At 52.4% G+C, this 23,045-nt stretch overlaps 2 protein-coding genes across 2 annotated transcripts; both read right to left on the reverse strand.

The window, feature by feature from the left end:
* Window positions 1-1,690: 1,690 nt before the first annotated feature.
* DEF6 (DEF6 guanine nucleotide exchange factor) lies at window positions 1,691-13,689 on the reverse strand. The gene is made up of 11 exons (XM_048925694.1): window positions 13,115-13,689; window positions 9,147-9,287; window positions 7,626-7,811; window positions 5,511-5,738; window positions 5,203-5,349; window positions 4,967-5,075; window positions 4,590-4,888; window positions 3,992-4,158; window positions 3,597-3,795; window positions 2,913-3,003; window positions 1,691-2,794 (listed from the first exon to the last, which is right to left on the reverse strand). The coding sequence occupies exons 1-11, from the start codon at window positions 13,208-13,210 to the stop codon at window positions 2,580-2,582; spliced, it is 1,878 nt and encodes a 625-aa protein (XP_048781651.1). The 5' UTR covers window positions 13,211-13,689; the 3' UTR covers window positions 1,691-2,579.
* Window positions 13,690-14,814: 1,125 nt separating this feature from the next.
* On the reverse strand, window positions 14,815-23,018 carry ZNF76 (zinc finger protein 76). Its single transcript, XM_048925702.1, is given in 14 exon segments — window positions 14,815-15,486; window positions 15,805-15,909; window positions 16,019-16,171; window positions 17,020-17,147; window positions 17,520-17,744; window positions 17,999-18,013; window positions 18,016-18,177; window positions 18,504-18,618; window positions 18,941-19,046; window positions 19,393-19,484; window positions 20,045-20,229; window positions 20,381-20,449; window positions 21,191-21,271; window positions 22,852-23,018. Coding segments are annotated over 14 exon segments (1,608 nt in total). The 5' UTR covers window positions 22,919-23,018; the 3' UTR covers window positions 14,815-15,381.
* Window positions 23,019-23,045: the final 27 nt, after the last annotated feature.

The following is a 23,045-nucleotide window of genomic DNA, read 5'->3' on the forward strand; positions in this document are numbered from 1 at the left end:
TAAACCACAGTGCCAGCTGATGGAATCGGTGGTATGTTTTAAAGCACAAGCCTCATTCGTGCTGTGGTTGATGATGCCCCTCATTAATGAGATGTAACCACAATTAAGAACAGGCCTGGCACTGTTTTCAGGGAGTTACAGAGAGCTACACTGTCTCTCCTGAGCTTCTTTCAGACTAAATCCCAGTTCCCTTAGCCACTAGTTGTCAGATTTGTGCTCCAGACCCTTCACAGCCTTGCCCTTCTCTGGACGTGCTCCAGGGCTTTGATGTCTTTCTTGTAGCAAGGACCTCCTTGCAACCTTTCTGCAGGTTATCCTTATCCTTAGGGTGAGGTGCTGGTGCACATCCCAGCACTGCACGCCCGCTGCTGACTCAGGCAGGTTGCTGCTCCTGAAGGATGGGACAGGCCTGGCTGCTCACAGCTTGGCAGCCAACCAAAGGCAGTGCTGACATTGGAGCCTGACGTTCCCTCCACGCCTGTCCTCATAGCATTAATTCTGGTGCACAGGAACTAGGCTGTTCAGAGCAGAAGCGACGTTCTGATGAGTTGCTTTTAAGGAAAGTTGGTGCAGCCCTAGAGCTGGTGAGAGGTGATGGCACGGTCACCCCCGCATGCCTCCTAGGGTCATAGAGCCCTTCTGACAAAGCTGAGGTTGTGTGGAGGTGGCTCTTTTCCTCCTGGCATAGGTGTGGCATGGCACCAATCCCAACACCGCTCAGGGAAAAGGTTGAGCTAATGGGCTGATGAAGGATGGTGCTGCCTCCCATCAGCACATTTCCACCCAGCCCATTTCCTTCCCGCATGCTCCTGGTTCCTCCCTCTGCCTGAGGGTCTCATGGGGCTGCAACTGCTGTGCTGGGGTCACCTGGGGAGCTGCAGGGATCAGTGCCACACCTCGATGCAAGAAATGGCACACTGTCATATCAGAGCCAGGCAGAGACTCCAGGTCTGCCTGGAGACTGTGTGGGGTTGTCACGGCCATACAGCACTGCTCAATATCCTGCAGTACCCAGCACAGTGAGGAGGAGGAGGAAAGGTGACACATTTGAGCTGCCACAGCCCTTGGCTAGCAGGACGGGTCCCCGAGGCCGTCATCACGAAGGCTGCAGCCACCCGTGCCCCCTCTGAGCTGCGTGGGACTGGGGCACGGGGCTACTGGGCACCCCCACAGACACACAGAGCTGCTTTGTACAGGGGCAGCCATGTCATGCACATGGGCCTGCAAACACAGCCTCTCTGTGAAAATAACCGTAAGAAAAGAGCACTGTAAAAACCAGGGGGAGGAAGAACTCTGTGAGCAACCGCTCAAAGCCATGCCAGTAGGAAATAGATTGCAATCTCCCCAACGAACTGCAGTTAAACTGCATCATGAGCTACTGTGAACCTGGGTTTGGTGCAGGGCTTGCTAACGATGTGTTTTCAGAAGGGGCCCTTCTGAAATAATGAAGTGTCCAAAGTCACAAATAGGACTGTATTTAACAGAGGGGCTTGAAAAAATGAAACTCCACGTTTGTGGGGTTTTTGTGTGCAAGGAGGTTGGCCAGGAGACTTTTGGCTTTTGTTCTCGTCTTTTAGGGAACAAATTAATTGAAGGAGGCAGACCAGGCTGATGCCACTGAAGGGAGCTGACACAGCCACCTACTGCCAGAGCAGAGCCAGCCCTGTTGCCTTGGGAATTCTTTCTACTGCCTTCTGCAGGCCTTGGACTGAACCTGAAATGGGGCTCTGAAAAGGGTCTCCTGCAATTCAAGGGTGAGGACATTAGCCCAGAGCCCCGTTCCCTTCCTATAAATTAATTATAAGGAGGTGCTGGCACTCCCAGAGGATACCCATTGCAATTCCTCATCTACAGACACTTCTGTGTTCCTCTTGGCCCTCCTAAACCAAACCACACTCCACTGGGTCAGTATTCATTGGTTGGGCGCTTTTCTATGCTGGGAATCCAAACCGTGCACTGCACACGAAGCAAGTCAGGTTCCTGCAGGGCCACAGATATGCAGGGAATAAGGTTTATGGGCCAGTGGCTCCAAAAGCTTTATTACTTCTTGGTTTATATTGACATCTATGTGACTCCAGTGACTTAACAACCACTTTCAGGGAATGCACGTGTAGTTAAGGACATACTGGTCCATCTGGTCATTGCCAAAAGTGCCCTTTGTGTAGGGGTAGTGAGAAGGCACCGCTCAGTCCCTAAAGCTGCCCTGGAGGCCCCTTTTGAGGACAACGTGTCCAAAGGCACAGTGGATGATGCTGCTGGCACAGCCAGTAGAAACCACGGGGGAATGGCAGTCCTGGGCCACACAGTCCAGACCCACTGGTGGCATCTTCAGGCAGTGTTGAAACCAGTGTCTGGTGTGCAGGGAGGTGAATCCAGACCACACACCTGGGCAGCCCAGAGGAGGAAATGGCCCTGCTGTGTTCTCCCAAAGTTGGGCTGAGTTCTTGGCAGTTGTGGCTGCAGCATGGAGCATCTCTGCTCTACATGTAGTCAGTCACCTATGGGCTTGGTGCTGGTCTCTGCTGATCTCCAACCCGAGATGACCATGCTGACCAGGCCTGCTGGGCTCTGCCATCCTGCTACTGGTTGGAGGGCTCTGTGGCTATGGTGTCTGCATCTGAAGACGGCAGTGGGCTGCTGCTCCCGCCATTGCTCACGTTCTCTTTGCTGCTTTCCCTCATGGGGTCACTGCCTTTATCCTCTACTTTCTGCTTAAGTTTGAGGGAAGAATCTCTCCGGCACATGAGGGGTGGGTAGCCAGCAAAACCTCCTCCACTCATGTTTGTACGTTTGTCTGGAAACAGATTTTAAAAAAAACAATTGTCTGTCTTCTCCAAGTGTCCCAAAGAAGAGGACAGGACAGGAGAACCAGCAGCAGCACTGAGCTGCGTGCCATGGGGAAGGTCTCCTACCTCCTGGCTCGATGGGGTGCATCAGGCGGTTCATCTGCACGTTCCAGTGCTTGACGTTGGTGCTGGCCTGCCTCAGCTTCCGCTGGGCTGCCTGCAAAGAGACAGAGCAGAGGTGACCCAGGACCACTGGCAGGAGTTTTCTCTTCCCTGAACCTGGGCTGGAGGCTCCCTCTAGGATGGAGGCAGCACACCCTCCTTTGGTCTTCTGCTCCTCCTGCTCCCAGCCCTCCCTGCTCCACACGTTCCCAGGCCTGACATTGCTACCCTCTTAGGGACACGCCAAGAGCCAACAAATCACCCTATGGCACAGCTCAGAAAATCCCAGAGCAGTGCAGTGAGGAAATGCCAGCATTTTCTACAGCACCCACCCCATCAGCAGACTTCTCAAAATAGCATCTGCCAGTGCAGCAAAATGGGGGCAGAGCGGCCACAGCCTCTTCCCTGCTTCAGTGGCTTTATGAGATGATCACCAGCCTGGCACAGCTCTGCAAACCTTCAGGAGGAAAACCTTAGATCTCCTCTCCCTGCTGCAGCTGATGTAACCCTGAAACCCAGCCTAGCTGCAGCAGGTTGCGTGACAGCAGGTCCCCAGGTTCTCTCCAGCATGGAGGTGACTCAGGGGAGGCCTGGAAAGTCCCCTGGGTCTTTCAGTGTGATAGGAAGAGGCACTAGGGTGATGCTCACCATGACGTCTTGGTCCACCCGCTGTCTGTTCACTCTCACTTCTTCCAGCTGCTTCTGGGCCTCTTCCAAACACTTGTTCTTGTTCTCCATCTCCTGCTTGAGGACTTGCTTCTCCAGCTGAGTTTTGATGATGTATTCCTCCTGCTCCTCCTTCAGTTTCATCAGCTGCTTCAGTTTCTCCTCTTCCTCAGCCAGTAGCCTGCCAAGAAAGTGCACAAGGTGAAGACATCCCTCTGCCACTTCATCCATCAGCTCCCCACATTCCTGGCATCAGAAGCACGCTGGCTCCCCAGGGAGCAATTGAGGACAGCTGAATCACCCTGGGGAGCATCTCTGACAGCCCTGCACCTGGGAGGAGGGCCGGTGGAAGAGATGCAGGGAGGCTCTGCTCCTACCTGGCCTGTGCATATCTCACAGACTCCTCATCGTGCCGTGCTTTCACCTCCTGTTGCAGGGCCTCCTGGAGCCGCTCCTGCATCTCCTCCAGCTCCATGATGCGCTTACGCTGACGCTCAGCCTCCTCTTCCTTCAGGACCATCTCTGCCTGCATGGAGGCACGTGCCTGTGGCCGGGAGAGGAGCTGTCAGGGTGGCTGGGGCCTGATGTGCCACATGCCATGAGGAGCCCATGGGGAGAGCTCCAGGGCAAGGCTGTTTCCCTGCTTAGAGGAATGCTTCTTGAGGAGCCAACATCAGCTGCAAGGATGGAAATAGGCTCCCTAGGCAGCCCAGCAGCCTCTCAGCTTCGTGTACCCTCAAGCAGTTTGTCCACATCTTGTTCCTTGGGTATCATGTGCTGACCCTCTGTCCCTTGTTCCCATGTCACGCATCACTGTGCATACCACCACTACCAGAGTTAGCAGCAGTGTTATTGCAAGAGGAGAACATGCTCCTAAAAGCTCTATCAACCCTCCCCAGGCTGACCAGGCCAAGGGACAGAGATGGGACAAGCGACGCAGCCCCACTGCAGGACCTGCCTTAGGTTTACCCCCACCTGCTCGGCTTCCCGCAGCTGGATCTCCAGGGTCCTCTGCATCTCCTCGTGCTGCTGCCTCCGCCGCTGCTCCTCCTCCTGCAGCAGTATCTCTGCCTGCCGCTGGGCCTCCTTCAGCAGCTCCAACTCCTGCAGTTTCCGCTCCTTCTCCTCCTGGAGTTGCTTGAGCCGCTGTGTCTCCTCCTCCTTGGCTGCTTTGCGCTGCTCCCGTTGCTCACGCTGCTCCCGTCGCTTCTGCTTCAGGTCTTTGTGCAGGGACTTCTTGCCTTCAGCCTGCAGCCGAATGGCAGTCTGGATGGCTGCGGAGGGAAAAGGAGGATGTCAGGAGGGATGTGAGATGCTGGGGACAGGGCACAGAGTGGGCATGGTGTACGAACCTAGCGTCCACTCCTGGCGCTGCCGGGTGTCAGAAGCACTCATCTCATACGTGCGGGATGAGGTCTTCACACAGAACATGCACCTCTTCCCATCCCGGTCAGGCAGCACCTACAGGGAGAGGACATGGGATGGCATCATTTCCATGTGGATGGGGGACAACCGGTGAGATGAGAACCAAGAAAAACCTCCAGACACATGTGGGAGGTGTTGCTCCTGCTGTGAGCCCAGCCTGTACCTCCACACAGCAGTGCTTGTCCAAGGCAATGCTCCCCTTCTTTTCCTTCCGCTCCTCACTCACGTAGTAGGACAAGGCACTGGGCTTCAGCATGAACCACCGCTCCGACCAGTTCCTCCTCAGCTGGCCCTTCTTCCAGAGGTAGCCCTGCACCCAGGAGACACAGGGTTCAAAAATGACGTGGGGGCAGGATGGGTGTTTGCGTAATGACATGGAAACCACATCCTTAACAACTGGGAGAAGACCAGAAACATCCCCCAGAGGGACCATCGCTCTCAGCCATGCCCCAGGACACGTGGGCTCCTTGCCTGTTTGAGCACGTCCTCAATGACCTCTTGGTACACCTCCTCCACTGCCATGCTGATGGCTTCCTGCTCGATGCCCCGCAGCAGCCGCCCCGAATTCACCATGTCCAGGAACTGCCAGACCGTCAGGCCGCCCTGCCCCTGCGGCTCCTGGGACAGGCAGTCGTCCAGCTCACAGGAATTCAGCTCCACATTCATGGCCGTGCAGATCTTCTTTAGTAAGTATTCCACCTGTGGAAATGGGGAGCTCAGCATCGTGGAGAAGTGAGAACCACCACATAACCACCGACTTGGACCAACAAAACCCATTCTGGAGGACCTAAAACCACATCCCTTTCCAGCCTGGAGATACAGGAGCCTTATCACAAAGGATGGTTGATGGAAATGGGCAAGTTTTCCAGGCTCAGGACATTGATTTTGGGTCAGAGCTTGACCATTGCATGGAGGCTTCTCCTTTTCATCACAAGGCCTACACGCTCTTGGCTTGTTTGATTGAAGAGAGAGAAGTCATGCTCTAGGTAGGACTTCCAAGCACTGCTGTTCCCACACAGAGCAGGGATCAGACCACAGCCCTGACCACAGCACTGCTCTGGTTTCCAGCTGACCTCATAAAAACACTGGAAGGAACAGGGAAGGGGGCCCTGCAAGGGAAGTGAACATCATTTCAAGACTATCAATTGCTTTCAAAATAGAACTGCTGATGATAACATAGAATCATAGAACCATGGGATGATTGGGTTGGAGGGAACCTTAAAGATCATAGAACCATGGAATCTGGAATAAAGGGCCTGGCCTTGGCCTGGGTGCCCCCCACCAGCTCTGCTGCTCAGGACCCCATCCCTGGCCTTGGGCACTTCCAGGGATGGGGCATCACCACTTCCCAGGGCAGCCTGCACCAGGGCCTTACCACCCTCATAGGAAACAATTTTTTCCTCATGTCTCATCTAAACATTTAATTTAAAGCCACTCCCCTTCATCCTATCTTCCCAGCATAACGTTGGGACAACTTATTTTGGTATCCACAGAACTTGAGAGCAAGGAGTGCAGGTGACTGAGGTGTGACACAGCAATGTCCCCTGCCCCAGTGGGATTTTCCTCTCTCCTCATCCATCTTGGGAGAGGATAATAATTCAGCTTATTTTTTTAATTTTTTTTCCTTTTTTTTTTTTCAGCTCAGCTCAGTGAGTAGCAGAATGATTCATTTGGTCTGGGGAACAGGAAACACCTCTCCTAGGGCACAGGAAGTGCGGTTGCCTTTGTACATCTGCACACCACTGCACTTCTTTGCAGTTCTCGGTGCCTCTTCTTGTTTGTTGGGGTGGTTTTGTTTTTTTGTTGTTTTTTTTTTTTCCATTTGTTTGCCTTTTGGTGCTTTGGGGCTGCTCACCCATCTCAGCTCCATCCTCGATTGTTGCAGTGGGACCTGGTGAGGCTGCTGTTGGCTTTGGTGCTCCCCACCTCTACCAGCCAGCTCATGGGGCTTCCACGTGATCTCTGGACAAGGGAACTCCTCCTCCTCCTCCAAATACTGCCTGGAATTTGGGGATTACCACCAGTGGCCCCGGGTGCTTGCAGTTAATTCCCTGGCTGTTGCTCAGGGGCTGAGCTCTCGGTGGCAGTGGCATGGATAGGGATAGCTCGGTCTGCTGTTCCACTGCCTGAGCACCTCATCATCATCACAACAACAGATTTAAATTGTTCCTCATTATTTTTTCTTTCTCCCCATGAATATCAGGAGGAGCCCTCCAACACCATGCCCAATGCAACTGCTGGGTGAGCTGCAAGGGCTTCAGTAGCAGACACAGATGGAGCCAAGCTTTGGATGCTCCTTGGTTGACAGTCTTCAGGCTGGCACAGTTGTTTCTCAGCTACCTAAATTCAACCATGGAGGAATGCTGTGGCTCAGCACACACCACATCCTCCAAGACATCTTTCCTCTGGAGGCTTCAGCATCTCAGAGGGTTCCTCCAGTCACCCCCCCTCCATGGTCATGGCTGCTCCCCCCAACCCGAGGCACCACATCTCGCAGGATGTGATGAGGCAGCTCAGGAAGGACGTGCTGGGTTGTGATAGTGGGACATGTCAGCCCAAAGCGAGCCCAGGAAAGGCGGCTCCTACCTCATCTGGCACCATGATGAGAGGATATTTGTCTTCAGACAGAAAGTTGAAGAGACACCAGAGCTTGAAGGCATCCTGGTGGGAAACAACGCTATTCCCATTCCGGTCAGGCTTGTAATTTTTCTTCGCTGTCAAAGTCCAGCAGAGCTCATCAAAGTTTTCTTTGACAAAGGCACCTTCCTCCACCTGCAGACAGGACCCAGGCTGGTGAATGTGCTGCAGGATTGCAAGGGGGAAGGCTGCAGGGAGGGCAAAAGCTCTACACTGGAGGCCTCCTGTTCCTGCCAGCACTGCTGATTCACACAAGTGGTGGGGCACTGGCGTGTGGTGCCAGGACAATTCCTCAACACAGACCCCTTACACAGATGATTTTAGGCATGGCAACCAGTAGAGAAGGTGCTACAGGCACCTGGGCACCATGACGCATCATCTTCCTGGTAGTGGCACTCATGGAATCAATCATAGAATGCTTGGGTAGGAAGTGACCTTAAAGATCATAGAGCCATGGGATGGTTGGGTTGGAAGGGGTCTTAAAGATCATAGAGCCACAGGATGCTTGGGTACAGCCCCCCAACCCCACTCCTGATATGGGCTGGGTGCCTCCATTAGCTCAGGCTGCCCAGAGTCCCACCTATATCTATGGTCTTGGGCCCCTCCAAGGGATGGGGCTGCAGAGCACCAGCAGAAAACATACCACAAAGCATAGCCAACACCACTGGGCTTCCCCAAACGCATAAGACAAATGCCTGGGTGGCTTTGGTCACTTTCCTTATCCCATTTGTACAAAAAGAGGAACTGAGGTTTGGTGAAGGAAGTGCTGTGCCACAAGTAGGCAGCCCAAGAGGAAGGGACGATGCCTCCATTGGCCCTGTTGCCCGTCCACAGGTTTCAGAGGTCACCAAAAGCCTTTGTCAGGGCTGTGCGTGATGCATCACTGCTGTGCTGTGTCACTTGAAGGTGGGGATCAGACTCTTGGCCGTGTCTGGCCCTGCACTTTCCCAGCCATACAGCAGCATGTGAGCAAACCACAGTCTGCAGCAGCAGAGCCGGAACAAAACCTCGGGGTGCTGGGTACCAGGAACAGCTGAGAGCCCCACTTACCAGGAAAAACCGCTTCCCCTCTCAGTCTGCCTATGGGATTTATTAGTTTGACCAGAAGGCAGCTTAAAGGTCACCTCCAAAAACCCACATGGGAAACTGCAACGGTTTGGGCCGCTCTGCAATGGGAGGGATGGGGTGTGCTGGGCTCCCTAACGCAGAGTCCTTTTGGGAGGCAGCAGGGAGGGAAGGGTTACGGCCTCCTGTGCTGGGCCCCAGTGTATTTAGAGCATGCAGTGGAAGAAAGCTGTCAGCCCTCACGTGCCTGGAGGAAACAAGCACTGAGCAGCACCGCATGAAACAAAGGTGCTTTTGAGCCACGGAAAAAGAGAGAAACCCCCCGAGCTTCCAACCTGTCCTCCTCCATCTCCTCCTTGTTCACCAAACCCCCTGCCCTGCAAACCAGGGGGGGACACGGCTCACCTTGTCCAGGATGTATTTGTTGAGGTAGGGCATGTAGCCCTGGCTGGACACCGGCCCGTCGTCATCATCACGGAAATGTTCCTCCAGTGCCACGGGGTCGTGGGGGATGCACAGCACCGTGTACAGGTTGTGGGACAGCACCTGGCGGGGCATGAGGGGGAGAGCAGGGTGAAGCCTTGGGATGGCACCCCCAAAAACCAGCCTTAAAGGTCAGCTGGACGCAGCCAAGAGCGAGGATTTTCTTATGTTCATTTCTTTCCTATGTTGGCACGTGGATAATTATTTTTTTTCAGACATTACAGAGCAAACAGGACATGCTTTGATCAAGATAAGCCGCCCCGAGCTGGGCTGCTTGGCAGCTGCCCTCAGCAATGGCTTAAAAAAAGAACAAATGCACCCAACCCGCCGCTGTGCTGTAATGCTGTGCTGCTTTCTGCAAGCGAATCACCAGAAGACATAAAAACGAAAATAAGATGAAGTTTAAAGCAAATGAAGATGAAATGTTGTTGGCACGGAAGGCGGCCAACAGTGATCTGCACACACACCAACTCCAGAAACACCACAGGTATTGGGTTTAGAACAGATCCCCCCCAAACAAAGCTCACTTTGCAGCACATGAATTTTCCACGTGTTGGGAATTTGGATGCTGTCACTATCCTTGAGCTGCCAGCTAGCAGGAGGTGCTCCACGGAGATGCCCAAGGTGGTACAACACGGCTTGGATGGACAGCTGGCATCAAGGCGATGGGGCTGGAGACTTCCTCCCAAAGGAGAGGAGCTGCTAGGGGCCACGCTGCTGCACAGCTGGAGATGGTTCTTGCTCAACCGGATTTTCTCTCTCATTTTTCCCCTTCGGAGCGATGCTATCTGCAGGGCTCCACCCGGTGTGCAGACACCACGAGGGCTGTAGCCCCGAGCGCTGCGCTGCACCCTTTGGGGTTTGGCACTGCCCTAGGGGCTGCGCAGGGGTGGGAGAGATGGAAACGCCCTGAGAATCCAGAACAAGAGCAGGGAACCATGGCTGTGCCTTCCCCTTTCCATGCAGGGCTCTCATCCACAGCCCTCAACGCTCCAAAGCCACTGTCCTGCTGAGCACTGCCCTGTGAGCCATAGGGATGTACTGTGGGGATGAGCTCACCCAAGCACGCTGTGAGCCACTGGGGGGTCTCACATGTGCACCCAGCCATGGCTGGCACCCTGAGCCCCCCTTGTGCCCCCACACACTGCAAAGCACATTCTGCTTCTTGTTGGAATGCTCACTTAAATATTGAAAGCAAAACAAGATGGGGAGGAAACCCCCAGCCAAGGATGCAGGATGTGCGAGGTCAGGGCTACCCCGACACTATGGGGACAGAGAATGGAGGAAAACACCCCGCAGCCCTGACACAGGGCAAAAATCTAGGGGGGCTGACAGGGGAAGGGAGGCTCTGGCCACTGAAGTGCAGCCGCAGAGTGCTTTGGTGACACTGCTTTTCTGCGCTGCGCAGGGGTGGAGGGAGCAGCTGCGGTCAGCCCAGCACTACGAGCACCCCACGTCCCTCCCCAGCACCATGGGGGTGGAACACGTCACAGCACTGAAGAATGGCAGCCTCTCATCTTCTCCCCTGTGGGAGATGCAGTGGGCGACGCCAGGGCTGGGGGTGAACTTTGGGATCAGAGCTCAGCTCTGTGTAATGGGCACAAATCCCACATGGATTGGTCTCTGGCATACCACAGGGGGCTGTGCTGCTGCCTCAGTTTCTCCCCTTTGCTCAAAGCACAGCATCCCCAGAGGTGCTGCAGTGAGCCCAACCCAGGGAGATGCTCCAGGAACCTCTGCCAGCAGCAGTAGAAATGTGAGCGGGGTCTGCATGTCCCCATGGTTCAAGCACAGCACTACGGGCTCCCCCCCAGGGGAGATTTTCACCCAGCTGAGCTGCTCTCAGCCCTCTTGTTGGCCAAGCTGCCAGCACCAGCCTGTGCCAAGAGCCCTTTGTGCATTCAACAAGCACAGGAGCTTCAGTCCATGCCATGCGGCTCCATCCCGCCTGCCCCAGGGCATTGTAGTGCACTGAGCCTGTCTGGTCCCCAGGGCACCCGCCAAACCCCAGGACCTTCAGGATGGGGGCTCTGCCTCCCAAAGGGCACTGGATGTGTGCCCCAGTCCCTCCCCCCAACACACAGCCTTAGGACCACCATCTCCCAACCACGCTTCCTTGAGAAGAGAAGCCTGGAGTACAACCAAGCCCTATTGGGACTGCCCCAAATTTGGGTTTTCCAAAGTTTTCCAGCAGCATTTCCAACCCCAAGCGGCATGAAGCTTGTAGGCAGAGTTCATGGCAGCATCAGGAAGCGCAACGCTGTGAACAGAACACTCCACATCTCTCAGCTCATAGCACTTAACCACAAAACTGTTCTTCCTTCCTCTGCAGATACCCACCTATGTCACACAGATGTACACACAGTTTGTTCCACAGAAGCAAGTGCATGTAAAGTACTCAAGTAGTAGGAGTGCATGTAAAGAACTCAACTGCTGAACCCAATGTGGGGAGGGCAGCCCTAAATCCTGCAGCAAGCAAAGACCGGCGACGATGGGCAATGGAAATGAGGGGTGGAAAGCTGCTGAGCGTTGAGACACGCAGTGGAACAAGCACTGCTTGGGTGTTCCCAGCACCGTGTGGGTGTGCAGAGCCTCTCCTGCAGCCACGTCCCCATTTCGGGCCGGGTGGGAAAACAGCATGGGGTGAATCTGTGCTCAGCTCTGGATTAAGTCACCGTGGGGATGCAGTGCTCAGCCTCTGCACGAGGGGTTCGCAGCTGCATGGGCTCTCCAGGAAACTGCTGTGAAACTTGGTGTCTTCGTGAGCTCAGCACCACCATCCCCGACACAGAGCCTGTGAGATGAGTGCTGCACGTGGTGACATCGGTGCTTTTGGAGCAAGGTGTGCTCCATTGGGGCTGGGATTGAGGCTCAGCGCCTGTTCTTGGTTTGCTTTGGGATTTTCCTGGATTTCTTCAGCTATTTCTACGCTTCCAGGCGTCTTAAAAAGAAAATGGCACACACAGCCTTCAGCTCTGAGAGCCTTCAAGAGGAACCCAGCCCCTGCAGCCGGGCAGCAGGAGGTGCCATGCAGGTTCCCAGCTCCCCATTACCTGCCCTGGGGGAAGCCCTCAAAAGTAGGAGGAAAAAAAGAGGAGAAGAGGTTTCTCTGAGGGGTTTCACAACACATCTCCCAGGCTCCTGATGCAACACTTCACCATGTTTTGTGTGTTTCTAACTCAGGTCCCTTCTCTGCACTGCAGCCCCAAAACAGCACATCCATCCCTATGAGAACCAGGCCAAGACTTTAAGCAACCAAAAAGAGCTGCAGTGTTTGCAAAGGAAAAAAAAAAATAAAATAATTGCTGCCTGTCAGTGAAACCTGGTGGATTTCACCAGTCCTGGAGGCGATAAATGGGCTTTACGAGTCTTTCTGAGGACGGACCGAGCTCAGAGCCTTCTAAAAGGTGCTGAGGGGGTGGAGGGAAGGGGAGGTCGGCATTTTGGAGCAGTGATGTGTTACTGCTGGCCCTGAGCACAGAGTAGCTGTCATATTTAGAACTTTCTCCCTCCACCTTCCGACCCTGGGCTGCACAGGAAGAGGCACCATGGGCGCATTGGGGTGAGAAAACAGCCTGAGTTTGGGCTGATAGGTGGGCACAGACAGCATAAGAAACCAAAGCCATGAAAAAAGAATCCAATTTCTCCCCCATTTTCACACCGAAAACACATTTGAACGTTGATTCTTTGCTACCTTCCCCCCCCACGCACACTTTTCAATGCTTAAAATGGAGGTGAGGCACAGAAGAACTTCAGCGCACCGCATGTGGCACAACAGCACAGCCCTTCACCCCTCAGCACTGAACCTCTCCAGGACCCCACGGGCTTGCATAGCATCCCCGGAACCCCACAGCCTTCCCCAAACCCCCCCAGCTCCCCCAGTTACTCACTTTGAGCTGAGATTTGGACACTTTGCCGCTCTTCTCCACATCCAGAGCAGTGAAGGCGTACCAAATGGACTTGAGCAGCTCAGCTCGCAGGTCCATGGCTTCAAGCGGCGGTGACAGCGGCCGTTCTGTCAACGTTGTGAATCCGGTTTCAGGAAACCGATTGCACCGAGAGCCCCGAGCGGCTCCGGCCGTGCGCGGAGCAGCAGCGCCATCTGCGTGGGGCTGCGCTGCGCTCCGGGCACCGCTGCGCTCCCACCGCCGCCCCGGAGGAACGCAGAGATTGCGAGGAGCGCAGTGAGAGCGCACGGAGAAGGGGCTGGCAAGGATTCGCGACCCTTTGCTGGCTCAGCTTCAGCGTTTGTGCCCACAAGAAGGAAAAGTTTCCTCCTTGCCTAAAATAGCAGCTTCCTCTTCTTGGGCTGAGATGGAGAGCTTCCCCCTCCTCCCCCCCGCAGCAGCAGGGGCTGTTGGAGAGGACGAGGCCCAAGGAAGGGGAGCAGGGCTGCAATGCGCTGCAGATGGTGGGGGTGGTTTGTCACGGCCCACCCTTCCCCACAGAAACCTGTTCCTCTGCAGAAGAGAACTTCCGAAGTACGTGGGGCAAATAAACACGTGATTGCTCGCAGCCTCTGCTGCTGCTCTGTGCCGGCTTTGCCCATGGATTTATGGGCACAGGTGCTGCTGTTACCCTTGCTGGGCAGAGGACGCCAGCCTAGCTCTGTCCCGAGCAAAGATGTCCACTCACAGATGTATTTTCTTGTAGTAAGTGGCATCGCTCCCTAACCTGAAGCTTACAGGAGCCCTCAGAGGAGCCAAGCCATGATGTGGGACTCGAAGCACTGCTTTCAAGCACCTGAGAAGCCACTTCTCACAGCCCTCAGCACAGTCCTGGGATGATCACAGCTTTGGGAGAGCACTCGGCCAATTCAACAAAACCTCCTGCAGTGCCTTAACCCTGACATCTGCAGAATAATAGAAGCCAACCCCCTCTGCCATCCCCTGCTGCTCCACAGCACTGGGTCTGCCAACAGTTTGCTCTGAGATTGGTATTAGATGGGAGAACTTCTGCCATGCGCTCAGTGTGCATCCGTGGGGACACTGACATCCAGCATCAAAACACTGCTGCCACTCCATCACCCAGCCCAGGGCCACCCTCTGATTGGGCTTTACTGCTTTGCTGCCCACTTGCTCGTTAGGCAGAGGAGTTGGCAGAAATGAGGAATGCTGGACCATTTTTAAAGGAAGGGGACAGAAAATGCCTCTCCAAAAATATTCTGTGTTCCTAGAGTTGAAATCTTTGTAGCTCCATATCTGCTTCGTTAGACCAGCGAGGTCTTGGAGATCTTAGGCATGAAGCAAACAGAAGATACCCTGCCATCTCCTCCAGACTGTTGGGGTGGCGGGGGCTCACGGACCAACACCTCAGGAGAGGGGGAAGGTAGAAAAGGGGAAAAAAACGTAGGAGGATAGGCCTAACAAAGCCAACACAGTGGCAAGTAGCTAAGGGAGAAAAACTAATTTACTAAATATGATACTGTAATGCAAGATACTACAATATAATACAGTATAATAGGAATTGAGGGTAAGAAATAAAATAAAATTAGAAAGTCTGTCCAAAACCAAAGGCCTTACTCTAATGCTGAAGGCGAGACAGCCAGGGAGCACACACTGCACAGATGAGCAGTAAAAGGGGAGGTGTCTCGACTTGCAAACAGTTTTATCTTTCCCTCTAAACAGAAAATGGAAACAGAACAGTGAAAGTCTTCTAGGAGATGATCTTCTTCTCTCTGGGAGATGTTCTTCTCTTCTGAGAACCAGGTATCTGGAAATATCAGCAGTCCACGGAACAGCAGCATTAACCTTAACTCCCAGCACACTACATGATACTATGATGTGGAATACCAGTAATTTAAATCATAAAACAATGACAAGGGTCCACAGCAAGGAGCAGGAAAGCTGCTGCTCTGAGCCAAGGAAAACAGCAGAGCCTCCAGCAGAAGGTAGCAGCTGTCATAGACACTGCTCATGGAGGGAAGAGCCCTTCTGGCATGGCCACCCTGCAGCCCATGCAGCCCAACACTGCCAGCACTGGCTCTCACCGCCTGTTTGCTGCACATCACAAGCCAGCTGCTCTCAGACTCCTTCCCTCACTCCTATACTGCACATCTTCCATGTGCCTGCTGGCCCAGATCCTGCAGATCCTGATGCACCCATGGAGGAATGGGCTTGGCTGCCTGCTCTTCCTGCCTGGGAGGCTCTGCAGGGTCTCAGCAGCCATTCTCAGCCACGGCTGTGTCCAGTGTTACAGGTTCATGCTGGATTGTTGCTGCCGTCATACTGATGCTGTTCTCCAGGCTCTGCTGCTCTTCAAGCTACGGAGAAAAGTCAGAGATAACACTGCCCTCCCAAAAAGTGTGCTCAGGAGGGTTGGCCTTGCCCCAGAGGACAGAGGTGTGAGGGACTGACTGGCAGTGGAGCAGAGCAGCAAAGCAGAGACGCAGCTCTGATGGGGAAAGGCTGCTTATGAAGGAACATTCTGCAACCCAAGCAGGGCATCCATGTTCCCCTCCACATGCAAGGCACATGAGAGTTAAGGAGCAAGCAATCTAGGCAGGAGATGCAAAGCAAGAGGCTGAAGTCGGTGAGTGGATGGGGATGTACACAGCAAAGGGAGCAATGCTCAGTGGTACCTGCACTGCACCATTGGTGGCTGCCAACATTGCCACCTGCCGATGGCAGAGGGATGTAATGGCTGACTCTTCAGACATGACTGGCCCAGAGGTGACTATGGTAACCTAGGAAAAGTTAAGACACAAGACAATTGTGTCATAAAAGAAAGTGGGATTCCCTCCCAGTAGGCAGTTCTTCTGCAGGGAAGAGGGAAGGCCTTGCTTCTGCCCATACCGGCTGTGTCTCGGTGCCATCAGCGTTGATCACAGTCATGGTGTGCATGTCACCACCCACAAACTCTTCCTTGGGCACTGCGAGGGCACTGCTTTGCATCATCACGCTGACTGCACTGCCCAGAGCCTGCAGGTCTTCCTGTGACAAGCTGATCTGGACAGGACAAAAGCAGATGCTCTCATGCAGGCTGGCTTCTCAGGAAGCCTTATACAAAAGCTGATCTTAGCAACAGAAAGGCTAAAATATTCTCTCCTCCCTCACAGAATCATAGAATTGTGCAAGACCTAAGGCACAGAGAAACTGCAAGGACTTTGCCCAGGATCACAGACAGAATCAATGGAGCCCTCACAGATCCCTGGTCCCTAGCTCACCCCCTTCAACAAGACCTCCCTTTCCATTTAGCATCTTCTCTCTGGGCATAGCTCATGCAGGCAGCTCCTCATGCTAACAGGAAACAAACCTCACTTATGGCAGCTGCTTCCTCTGCCCCAAGCCACAGGTTTTCCCAATCAGCAGACAGGCAGCTCGAGCAGGGAAGTATGTGCAAGAAAAGCACTGCTGTTTACAAACTACGGAAAAACAATCTCCAAATCCAGCTTGTGTCAGCAAAGAGTGGGAGCTGCTTTCTGACAGCTGTGCAGGAGGCGAGGGCTGGTGGCACAGCACATAAGCCCAGACAAATGCCTGCAAGACCCTGTCCAGCAAGGCAAGTGGTGACCAGAGGCCTGTGATTTACCCTTCACATCAAGGCTGCAGCAGTGGGATAGGACTGTAAGGGGGGAACCATCATGACAGACAGAGCCCCAGGGTCCCAGGGTCTGTTTTACACAGAAAAAAAAAGCCTTTTAGAGAAGACCAAGCTGAGATCTGGCCCCCAAGGGGACATCCTGTTCAGTGGCCTCAGGAAGTGCCTAAAGGGATATAGAAGAAGCTAGGGAGAGGTAGAACCTCACTCAGGTAACTGCTCTCCCTCAAGTGCTGGAGGCTGTTAATGTCCATACCTGCTCTGTCTCATCCTGAGAGATAAGTGATACCTGTGTAGGCATACCATCATCATATTCCTCCTCATCCTTGTCTTTCTCCATCTCTGATGGGAAAGCAACATGCTGCCTCTTCATGGAGCAGCAAACTAAGGGAAAGCAAAGAGTGAAATAGGAGAGAGCAGGAAAGTGCATATCTGACCCTGGGTCATTGAAGGGCCAACAGAGAGGAGCAAAAGATCATAAGAACAGCCCAGTGTTAGCCTGGAGAGAAGGACCTTTGTGTCTCCCTGTACTACACAGCTGGATGCAGTCCACTCTCAACTGATGACTATAGCTAGGAGGGAGAACTTTGCTCTTGGCTGTGACGTGAATCTGGGCTTTATGAATGAGGTGGAAGCCACAGCACAGACTCAGGTCTGAAGGACAGCAGAAGCACACCCTTGCTCCCTTGCTGCCATCTGTCTCCCCTCTGCCACATGGCATGACACACTGCAAGTGACGTGGAAGTGATTGCTCACCCTCCAGCTGCTGCTGGACTTCTTCGCTCTCCTCTGTGGCCTCCAGCTCTCTGCGGCCGCTGCACTTGTGTGTGCCCAGCGTAGATCTCTGGCTGTAGGCCTTCCCACAGATGTTGCAGGAGTAGGACCTGCTGTGTGTGTGCACCACCTGGTGCTTGTAGAGGCTGGAGTACTCTGTGAAGCACTTCCCACAGCCCGGCACAGGGCAGGCATAGGGCTTCTCCCCTAGGGCAGAGGCCACAGTGCAGAGCTTAACCCACTCGGCCTCATCATGCCCTGCAAAGAGATTCCCTAACAAGAGAGAACAGCTGAAGGCAGACCATCAGAACAATCAGCCCAATAAAGCAGTTCCTATTTCTTTTAATTACCTGGCCACCCTGAACACGATGGTTTCAGTCCCAAAGATTTCCCAGCTGCCACACATCATCAGAGCAGGCTGGGGAGGAGCTGTTGGTCTTCTCACCTCCTCCCCTGCTTACCTGTGTGAATTCTTAGTGGTTCTTGTAATTGGTGACGCTGGTGAAGCTCCTTCCACACCTGGGCTCTGGACAGGCGTAGGGACGCTCGCCTGTGTGCGTGCAGATGTGAACCCTGAGGATGTGGGAGGTGGTGAAAGAGCGGCCGCAGAACTCAAACGGGCACTTGGAGGGACGCAGCCCTGCAGTGACAGCAATGCTGATGAGAGCCCTGCCAGAGCGCAGCCCTGTGAGCTCCCCACACACCTGCACAGTACGACACCAGCGAGATCTCGCATCGGCCCCAACCAAATGTACATCTCCCCCAGTAAAACCGGCACCCTTGTCCCTTTCACTGAGCTGTTAGCAACTGAGTTGAGAGTCCCAAGTGCTGCTTCTACTGCCCAACTACTTCCATCTGAAGACAACTTCAGCTCTGCCTTGCTTCACCCGAGATACAAGAGGCTGAAGCAGTACTTGATCTTGGAAGCCCTTTCGATGGGGAGCTCAGTTCTCTTATGGTGCTCACCTGTGTGCGTCCGGATGTGTTTCTGTAGATCACCAGAAGCTCTGAAGGCTTTGCTACATGAGTCTTCTGGGCACTTGAGTGGTTTCTCACTAGTATGTATTTTCATGTGGGCCTTCTGCCTAGTAAAGAAACCACAACATTAATTTTACAATGAGAAGGAACTAAGATTGCAAGCTGTGTAACAGCTCTCAGATCACGCACACGTCTATCCTGTGTTCACAAAGCTGAAGGGGAAGAAATATCCAAAGAGCCTCACAACACCCCTGACTACTCAGCTTCTTCTTTTAGCTCCTTTAAGCTGTCTGTAATCAGTTCAGTCCTGAGCAGCTTCCCGTATTGCAATTCCTTATCAGAAGGCTGTGCTTACTGTGCTCTGCTGGAAAGAAGGGCTGATATTCTCAAGGTGATTTTGATAAGACTGAAGACAGAATTTTCACATGAGAGAAACTGTTACCTGTTGCAAATGTCTTCCCACAACTTGGGAAGCGACATGCATATGGCCGGTCACCTGTATGAGAACGTTCATGTACCTGGAAGAGAAAGCTCAAGTTCCAACCTTGGTGATTCTATGACTCTATGGTAAGGAAAACAGCATGTGGAAATCTAGCAGCTGGAGAGAATCTCGAGTTCTCTGCTGGATTTCGTATTGGCCAGTTAACAAACCTCTTTCATGGGACAAAGCCTCTTCTCAGTAATACATTCCCACTTGATTTATTCCAAATTATGGATACTTTTTCCTGGTTCTTCAAGGTTAAAAGCATCTCCTTGAAGTCCTCAGAGAAAAACTCACTGCAGAATGATGCCTCAGTGCCAAAGGGTATCCTGACCTTTCTCTTGAAACACCTGACCTTTTCCAAAGGAGCATTTCCCTCTTCCTTTGTATAGGAACACTCTGATCTGGCCTGCGTACCCACAGCGGTGTGCTTTATGGGCAGCTCGTATCCCCTTCTCATTGCTGTGCACTTCCTGCTCCTGCAAATGCTGTCGAGCCAATGAGTGGAAATTAATTCAGCCAGCCACCACAGCAGCTGCCATCGAAGCCCATTCAAATTCTTTCTTTCCTTACGATTCATACACAGTCCTTCAGTTGTCCCCACAAAAGTGTGCTTCTACAAACACAGCTTGCACACTTATGGTGCAACACAGATTACAAAGCAGGGCTCTAGAAACCAGCATTTCCCATTCCTAGTTCACATTTCCTACCTTGGAAAAAATCTGAGCTGTATCATAGCAGCTCTGCTTTCTCAAATCTGTGCCTGCAGAGTAAAAGGCCCAGCACTCTGTGGGTACTGGCTAGGTGCTGCAGAAGGAACCTGCCACTCTCCAGGCCCTTTTCAGCCACCTGTCAGTGGTGACACCCACAGAAGCCCTGACCAGCTTACCTTCCCAAGGTTGGCTCTACTCTGTGTACTACTCTGTGCACTTCTAATTTGTACATAAGTGCAACTTAAAGGAGACAACTTAAATTCCAGGTCAAATGTGAAATACCACAGTCCCTCAGTGCTGCTGGAAGACCATTAAGGAAACAATTGCATCTTCACCTTGTTGGCATACTGCTTTAATGCATGAATGGTCCTGACATCAAAGGCATCATCTTTCTCCTCTTGCCCTGTTTCTGCCTGCACTTCCACGATGGGGCTGTCAGGGAGCACGATGGCAGAATGGCTGTTGGTGGTGGAGCCACCCTCTGGCTGGACAGCCTCTGAAGTGCTGGAATCAAAACCTTCTGCAAGAGAAATAGACAAAATCAAACACAGCAGAGCTGCTGAGTGTAAATCACTCTTCACCTCCCCAGGCTACCTCCAGCCTTGGAAATCTACAACACTTCAGCAGCTTTTGCCCCAGATGCCAAGGAAAGAATGGGGAATATTCTTTACCTTTAGGTATGTAGGCCATACCTCTGTCTTCCAAAACTACTGTCTGTCCATCTTCAAAAGCAACAAAATCTGAAAGAAGGAGAAAAAAACTCCAAGCACATGACTGGCAGACTCAGATGGGATGGAGGGGCATTACATCCTGAGCACTGCAGTGTTCATAGCCAGAGAAGCACACAGGGCAGGGCTGCCTGCTTGTGCTGAAAGTCAACCACAACTGTAGTTTTAAGACACCACCTGAGCCCCCATCCCTGTCCACGTCAAGGTTTTTAATGTTTTGTGAATAATTTTATGGCAGTCTTTGGCTCTTTGAGGTAATGCTCACCTTTTACACCATGTCCCAGATATACGGCCATGTTGACACAGCTTCCAATAATCCCTACCCTCCCTCCTCAAAACATCTTCCCCCTCAAACATCTAATCCAGGAATAATATATTATCTCATGGTTCACAGAAACTCCTGTCCCACTGCTCCTAGGTAAAACAAAACGTGTTTGGGCTCTGCAGTCAGCAAAACCACAGCACACAGATTACTGGCCTGGCTTGTAGATTTGTTATCTATCAAACTGACAATATGTGTGAGTCCACAGGTGAAACATGTCACAAGCTTTGCTTGCTGCACCGGCAAATTCAGCTTCTTGTCACATTGCTAAGAACTCTGCAGGAAACCACATGTTCTTTGTCCTTGTTCATTCAGCTGGACAAGAAAACCCTATCTCAGATGGGCTCAAAGCTACAGCACAACTGTGAAGACACAGATGGTTTCAGTCCCACCAGCATCCTTCTAAAGAAAGGTGAATGTATGGTTCTCACCTTTCTGAACTACCACTGGATGGATGTACACTGTGTTTTTGTCTTCCATTTCAGTGACTTGCTCTTCAATTACCTTCTCACCTGAAGCAGTTAAAAAGAATGCTATTAGCACTGCCCTCAAAGTCCACACTGGCCTAATGAGCTGCCCCCTTCCTTTGTTGCACCTTCTCAAGGAATACAGCCATGCAGAAGGCAGAACTGCCATTTGAATGCTGCTGTTAATCAAGCTTTCCCTCAAACAGCCATAGAAGCACTTATCTCCCCAGAAAAGCTGGATCCTCCCTTTCCTAAGCAGGAGGGTAAAAGGCAAAGAATCTCAGTTATCACTTATTTACAATCACTTGTTTGAAGCAGAAAGAACAAAGTGTGCAAAGTACTTTGGCTTTAAAATAGAAAGCAATTACATTCTGCTGGTGAAAACTCAATTGGGAGCTTTTAATGGCACCAGCAGGGCCTGAAAATGTGTTTTCTTCAACTTGGTTGGGGATCAACACTTGAAAATGTTTTGGCTTGAAAGGATCTAAAGCATTACTTGCTTTGATGAGTTGTGAAGAGTGGACTCTTAAAAATAGTGAAAGCATGCCTTATTCTGCAACAATATTTTAGTTACTTAATTATTTGATGCAGAGAGGATGTTGCTCCATCCTCCTCAAACTTAAATTGCTTTCAAGTCATGCAGAGTGTTTGCAGGGAGAAGTCACAAAACCTAGTGGTTTTCAGCTTCACAAATTTAATAAACTTGCAGTGAGTTTACACAGAAAAGTAAGTGAAACAGCAATGAGCAGGAGATGGAACTCTTGCAGAGCGCACTCTGTAGGCTGGGAGGTGGCACAGTGCTTTCCTTGGGAACAGCAGGTGGTGAAGAAAGGAGCACGACCTCCAGCACACCCCAGAAAAAGGACAGGAGTTGAATTTGGCACTGATATTGCATTTTAACCAACACTGAGCTCAGAACCCTTTTGAGTGAGAAAAGCTTTATTGGGAACCAGATGCTACACACTTCAGTGAGGTCAAACATTCTGCTTAGCTTCAGGGGAAGTTTTGGCCACAGAACATACAGGGAACTCCATTTTTCCAGTCTGGACAGAACCTTCATTTTCTACTGCAACAGCTCTCCTATCACCAAAGCTTTATTTCTGAAGCAGAGATGTTTTATTCATGGATGCATCTCCTATGTGAGGAAAGGCTGAGAGACGTGAGGCCTTTCAACCTGAGAAGGCTGAGAGGTGACCTCAATGTGTGCAAAGATCTGAAGTGCAGAAGTCAGGATAGGGCTGGGCTCTTTGCAGCAACAGGACGAGGGGCAGTGGGCAAAAACTGCGACACAGAAAGTTCCACACAAATGTGCAAAAGAACTTCTTCACCGGGAGGGCGATGGAGCATTGGAACAGGCTGTGGAGTCATCTTCTCTGCAGACGTTTTGAGACCTGCCTGGATGCTTTCCTGTGCAACCAGCTGTCAGGAACCTCCTTTAGCAGAGAGGTTGGACTCCATCTCCAGAGGCCCCTTCCAACCTCTCTGATTCCTGCACAGTCTTCTGTGCCAATCTAAGACAGTCGGAAGCATCCTATACAAGATCCACGGCGATCTGCACGCCTTATCTCCAACCTCATGGGGTTGTGAAGAGACTTTGAGACCTCACAGCCCAAAGACTCCTTTACCTTTGGCAGCCTGCTGCTCGGAGGCTGTTGTCCCATCGCTAAGGGTCACTGCCTGCAAGCTCTCCATCACGGCCTGGCAGCCTCACACACGACCCTCACACACAACGCACCGCCACGCCACAGCCGCTCCCCGCGCAATATCCAGGTTCTGGGGCCTCTTTCCGGAAGTTGTGGAGAGGCCGGGTTCAGACACG

This window comes from Lagopus muta, chromosome 24 (assembly GCF_023343835.1).
Source record: "Lagopus muta isolate bLagMut1 chromosome 24, bLagMut1 primary, whole genome shotgun sequence".
NCBI classification, from domain to species: domain Eukaryota; kingdom Metazoa; phylum Chordata; class Aves; order Galliformes; family Phasianidae; genus Lagopus; species Lagopus muta.

What these genes read in the sequence shown, in the direction of transcription:
- DEF6 (XM_048925694.1), bottom strand. Translation starts at nt 13,210, where the DNA reads ATGGACCTGCGAGCTGAGCTGCTCAAGTCCATTTGGTACGCCTTCACT. An exon ending in GCGCCAGGAGTGGACGCTAG is followed by an intron (nt 4,889 to 4,966) that starts GTTCGTACACCA and finishes TTCCCTCCGCAG; the next exon opens with CCATCCAGACTGCCATTCGG. An exon ending in GCACCCCATCGAGCCAGGAG is followed by an intron (nt 2,795 to 2,912) that starts GTAGGAGACCTT and finishes ATCTGTTTCCAG; the next exon opens with ACAAACGTACAAACATGAGT.